The 6,000-nt window shown below is 50.3% G+C and overlaps 2 protein-coding genes across 2 annotated transcripts; both read left to right on the top strand.

Annotated features, from left to right (window-relative positions):
• The first annotated feature begins 203 nt into the window (after positions 1–203).
• K444DRAFT_551670 (actin-like ATPase domain-containing protein) lies at positions 204–3,003 on the top strand. The gene is made up of 3 exons (XM_024876552.1): positions 204–340; positions 394–472; positions 590–3,003. Exons 1-3 carry the CDS (start codon positions 298–300, stop codon positions 2,721–2,723), a joined length of 2,256 nt encoding a protein of 751 aa, XP_024743468.1. The 5' UTR covers positions 204–297; the 3' UTR covers positions 2,724–3,003.
• Positions 3,004–3,920: 917 nt separating this feature from the next.
• K444DRAFT_579851 (glycoside hydrolase family 7 protein) lies at positions 3,921–5,656 on the top strand (the record flags this gene model as incomplete). Its single annotated transcript, XM_024877681.1, has 2 exons — positions 3,921–4,529; positions 4,586–5,656. The coding sequence occupies 2 exons, from the start codon at positions 3,921–3,923 to the stop codon at positions 5,348–5,350; spliced, it is 1,374 nt and encodes a 457-aa protein (XP_024743467.1). The 3' UTR covers positions 5,351–5,656.
• Positions 5,657–6,000: the final 344 nt, after the last annotated feature.

Genomic DNA, 6,000 nt, shown 5'->3' with positions numbered 1-6,000 from the left:
CAAGAATTAATTCACTCTTATATATCATGTGATTTTATTCGCTAGTGCCTGAGGACTCAAAAATTCCCACACCGAAAAGCGGCGAGTAATTTTCTCACCGAACAACACCACAGCTTCGTAAAGCGGCGGGCCACTACCTTCACCGCCCACTCAAAGAGCACCAAAATGGCAGATCGCTCCTTCCTTGCGCGTCTTGCCTTCCACAATTTGCAACACGGTTATGATGCCTGCGATTGTCCCAAAGAGATCGTGAACTTTAACGACCTTAGCAGCACCAGAGACAAGTCTTGCGACGAGATGGTGGGCAAGAAATCTGGCAAGGCGCTTCTGCGCGAAGAGGGTACGGGTTCTCTCAAGGATAGCTCACTGTATTGAAGCTCACACGTTCAATAGGCCTTGCGCGTACCGACAATGGCATGAAGCAGTCCAGCTGGCCGGAGGTGCAGATGATCAATCAGAAGAATTACTACACGTATGTGCTCGAATCCTATAGGCATTGCGCTACCACCGTTTGATTTGACATTGCTCACGGCCGCAACCCCCTACTCTTAAATTATGTACACCTTTGGAAAGAGCTGACCGTTCACAGTGATTACATGAAGAGGGACGAGCAGGTCCTTTCGTTTCGCCTTCGAGATGACGATAACCGCGAGAAGATGATCAAGAGCGCGAAGGACAAGGACCGAGCATTGGCGAGAACCGGCAACACGGACGTTCCTCAGTCTACAATGGGTGATGGCGACGTGGAGGATGAGGATGCAGGCGCAACTGACGGTCTCGACCCTTCCAAGATAATCGTCATTCACCCAGGAAGTCAAAATCTGCGGATTGGCTTTGCCAGTGATGCTCTCCCTAAGACTATCCCGATGGCAATTGCTTGCAAATGGCTTCTGACCGAATCCGAGGAATACGATGCACGTCCGAAGCGCCAAAAGTTAAACACAACACCCGACCAGCAGTTTGGAGAAGAGTTCACGAAGAAGGTTACGAAGATGTCCAGTGAACTTAAGATGGACATGCGAGCAAACAAGCGCAAAGTCCTCCCAAACGCAAAGGAGTTGGTGGTAAACTACAATCGGCGAACAGAGCCTGAGAAGATCCTGGAACACAATGATCCAATGCGAATTGAATGGACCGACGTCTCGAAGGATGATCCCAAGGACCCATCGTCTTATTTCTGTGGAATGCAGGCTCTCCGTATCCCCGATGACTCGAAGCCAAAATATAGGTTGTTCTGGCCTCTACAGTCTGGCGTATTCAATGAGGACGAGAAGGACTACCTCTCTCGCGATCATCTCTTCGGCGACCTCGAGTCTGTCATTGAATCCGCTTTGAGGAATGAACTTGGTCTGAAGCGCTCCAGCCAGTGGGAGGAATACAGTTGCGTCTGGGTCATTCCTGACCTGTATGACAAGCGCTACGTGGAACAAGTTCTGGATATGTGCTTGAAGGACTTCGAATTTAAGCAAGTTTCCTTCATGCAAGAGAGTTTGACGGCTACATATGGTGCTGGCTATAGCAGTGCTTGCATTGTTGACATTGGTGCTCAGAAGACATCGATGTGCTGTGTTGAGGATGGTATGTGCATCGAGGACTCCCGCATCAACCTCAAGTACGGCGGCTACGATGTCACAGAGACCTTTATCAAGATGATGCTAGCCGACCATTTCCCGTATCAAGATATCAATCTAAAGCGCCGCTACGACTTCCTTCTGGCTGAGGAGCTGAAGGTGAACTTCTGCACCATGAATCAAGCTGAAATCTCAGTCCAGCTCTACAATTTCCACCTCCGGGCCCCCAACCAACCTACACGGAAGTATCAATTCAAATGCTACGACGAAGTCATCATGGCTCTAATGGGCTTCTTCGACCCTTCTCTGTTTGACAACAGCGAGAAGCTTGCTGATCGCCGCAGATTGGTGGACCGCTCATACAACACATACGACGTCAACATGCCAGACGATCCCACCTCATCAGCCCAACTGGAGATTTTGACCGCCATCAAGCCTTCACTCGCCACTACTGCCATTGGATTTTCAAACGGCAATGGCGTTGCAGATATTGGCACACCGTCAAAGGAGAAGCTTAATCCACTCAACTTCCTCTCCCGTATGGATAGCGAGGCGAACGGTGCATCGCGTGTCACTTCTGCAGCTGGTTCTCCTGCTCCTGAAGGTGCCAACACCCCAAATCCGTCAGGACCGTTCGTTCAGGGCGCGAATGGCACGAATGGAGGCTCACCCGGACCAAGCGGCGGCATATTTCAGTTTGGGGGAGGATCTCACAACAGCGGCACGCCTATCCCGGCAGGAATGTTTGTCGATCAACACGCCCGAACTGCAAAGGACTTTGCTATCGAGCGCGATTCGGTTCTCCCCATTGCTCCATTGGATACCGCCATCATCACCTGTATCACTCACGCTGCCAAGAATGACGACAAGAAAGTTCGAGACTTCCTCGGTGGAATCATGGTGATTGGGGGAGGTGCTAAGACTCCCGGACTCGGACCATATCTCGAGGAGAAGCTGAAGGCTAGAAGACCAGATCTGGCGGACAAGATCTTGGTTGGTACGAGCCCCAGAGAGATGGATGGCCAAGTCGTGGTCTGGAAGGGTGCGAGTGTCTATGGACGAATGAGAACTCATGAGTCTTGGATTGGACAGAAGGAATATGAGATGTTGAGAAGCCGGGCCTTGTACCACAAGCTCATTTGGCACTACTAAGCCGAATTTCAAATCTCATTGATACAGGGCATAAGTGTTGGCGTTCAGGGGTTCATTTCTCAATATCGACGGCGTACAGGTCGATGAGATTTAAAGGACTGGCGTTTAGCGGCATATTGAATGGCTGGGTGGATATGTGTATGACTAGAATCGCAAAAAAGCGCGGCAAAAAGTGACAAAGATCGTCACCACCATTTGACATAGAGGAATGGGATAAAGAATCAAAAGGAGCCGGTCCGGCATGCATTGTGAAGTTGAAGTTCCTCCCACATCTGTTCGGGGCCCTGATCTAAGATTTGAAAGTCGCGCAAGATCTCTGCGTCTAGTTGCGTTTCATTGTTGACGTGAGAGCAGCGAATTCATTCTAGTTTCTCTATATTATCCAGCTCATATATCTAAGTCGTTCAATTCTCTTGAAACACTAGTGAGTTGCAGGATTGGCGGGGTTGTCATCTTTCCGCCACTCACTAGTTTCCATTCTTCCTAGGGCCGCATCTAGGCCCCCAACTTTATCTGAAGTAGATCTTTGCTTGGCTTGCTGTGTTGGCTAATCCATATCCCTGCATTTGCTGGCATCCCTTGTCCAGATCGGACTCGGTAGAGGCTTCTCCTTCCAAGTACTGGACGGAGAAACGTCTTGACCTAATTGTTTCTTGTTGAGTAATGGTTCTAAACTACCGTTATGCGGATAGTGGGATCGCAACGAAGCAATCGAAGGATGTTCATTCAACCCCTATTTGAGTTCAGCCTGGAAGGATCAGATTGCTGATATATGAATATCAATTTACTTTCGGCCAACTGGTCCGAGATCTCCTCAATCATGATGTGTATGTTGTGCCTCTCTGCATCCTTAATCTTGAGCTTTGGAATTCGGCGGGGCAAATAAGCCCTCAAGCGGTCCTGTTCATCAGAGGGGATCAGGCACTCCGACTTCTCGTCGGAAATTTACCTCCAATCGGGACTCTCAGTCAGACTCTTTGCTGTTGATGAGTATGCACAAGAGTACTCACTGTGCTTTCCCTTACGCGAAGGTTTGCTCTTGGTCATATGAATGGCATTCTAATTTAATCTAGAAAGCCAGGTCCCAATTTCCCATGATGTTGGCTTTCGATAGATTTGAGGAGATATATAATTGATGAACCTCCACATGCAACCATCCTCCGCATCACGATTCTGTTCTCAATCTCTCGACTCATCATGCGTTCAAGATTTGCCTTCACTCTTCTTCCTCTTACTTTGGTTGCTGGGCAACAAATTGCTACCCTTACCGCTGAAGTCCACCCATCTCTCACATGGCAGACATGCACAGCTCCCGGTAGCTGCACCACCAACAATGGCAAAGTTGTCCTCGACGCCAATTGGCGTTGGCTGCATTCCACTGACGGTTCTACCAATTGCTATACCGGGAACACTTGGGACGCAACTCTTTGCCCGGACGATGCCACATGTGCTAAGAATTGTGCACTTGATGGTGCAGATTACAGTGGCACCTATGGCATCACAGCGAGTGGAAGCTCCTTAAAGCTCAACTTCGTCACGCAGAGCGGACAGAAGAATGTTGGATCCCGCCTGTATCTGTTGGCGGACGACAACAACTATCAGATGTTCAATATGCTGAACCAGGAGTTCACATTTGACGTCGATGTTTCGCATCTTCCTTGTGGATTGAACGGAGCACTGTATATGTCTGGGATGGTGGCAGATGGGGGCATGGCTCAATTCCCAACCAACAAGGCCGGTGCAAAGTATGGCGTGGGATACTGTGATTCTCAATGCCCACGAGATCTCAAGTTCATCAACGGTCAGGTTAGTTGGCCCCCCTTCCTCACCTCCATCACTTCCGCTGACCTCTCGTGCACAAGGCCAATGTAGATGGATGGACTCCCTCCAGCAACAACCCAAACACGGGAGTCGGCAACCACGGCTCCTGCTGCGCAGAAATGGACATCTGGGAAGCCAACAGCATCTCCACAGCCCTGACCCCTCACGCGGCCGACACCCCCCAACAAACAATGTGCACAGGCGACGCGTGCGGCGGAACCTACTCCTCCTCCCGGTACGGCGGCACCACCGACCCAGACGGGTGCGACTTCAACTCCTACCGCATGGGCAACACCACCTTCTACGGGCCCAGCATGACCGTCGACACGACCTCCAAGTTCACCGTCGTCACACAATTCCTGACCGACGACGGGACAGCCAAAGGCACTCTGTCTGAAATCAAGCGCTTCTACGTTCAGAACGGCGTCGTGATCCCGAATTCGGAATCCGATATCGCTGGTGTGACGGGAAACTCGATCACAACCTCCTTCTGCGATGCCCAGAAAACGGCGTTCAATGACAAGAATGTGTTTGCGGATCACGGTGGGATGGCAGCTATGGGTAAGGCATTTGAGGCGGGCATGGTGTTGGTTATGAGTCTGTGGGATGATTATTATGCTCATGCTCTCTGGCTGGACTCGACGTATCCTACAGATGGCGCTGCCACGAGTCCGGGTGTTGCGAGGGGGACTTGTGCCACGACGAGTGGGGTTCCGAGCGATGTTGAGAGCGCGGATGCGGCGGCTTATGTCGTTTATGAGAATATTAAGGTGGGAGCGATCAATAGCACTTTTGGGTCAGCGTAGGGGATTTACAAGGTCTGCGAGTTCGGCAACGAGCACATAGTGCGAGATGATTAACCCTTCTGACTAGCGATGCGGGTAGTTCAATTCTTGGGAAGTTGGGCGGTGCACTGACCTAGGAGAGGGAGTAAGACTTGCAAATCGAGAGGCAAGGTTGGATTCTGTACTGTACATACTTACGATTGCAAAGTCAAAGAGGTCTGGGACTTCGAAGTTTTGGCACCTTCCGAAGCTTGAGAGGTCATGCATTCGGATATAGATGTTTCCCCAGGTGCTCAAGTGAGTCAAAGTTAAAAGGATGTTTAGATCATGTCGTACGATTGAGCTCAAGTCTGTCCGATGTCGACGGGAGGTGTCTGTAACTCAACCACGTGACTGCTGGCAAAGCGTGATTAGACCTCCCCTAAGCAAGCTCTAAGGCAAACTAAAATTGGCTAATTACGCACAACCATGAAGATTTGCTCATCAATACGCGAGCCCGTCTGTGGAACAGTGTCGTGGCGTTTGCGGTCGTCGGAGGCAGCCTTATGAAGCAGTTTTTCAGCAACTGAGAAAGAATCCCACTCTTGACCAACCTCAATTCTGATCTCGCTCATCCAATCAACTAATGACATGCCACTCGGTAACGACACCCTTGGAATCTCAATTTACTG

Source organism: Hyaloscypha bicolor (genome assembly GCF_002865645.1).
Source record: "Hyaloscypha bicolor E unplaced genomic scaffold K444scaffold_13, whole genome shotgun sequence".
NCBI lineage: Eukaryota > Fungi > Ascomycota > Leotiomycetes > Helotiales > Hyaloscyphaceae > Hyaloscypha > Hyaloscypha bicolor.
The sequence above is the reverse complement of the archived record's forward strand: the minus strand, read 5'-3'. Positions and strand labels throughout refer to the sequence as shown.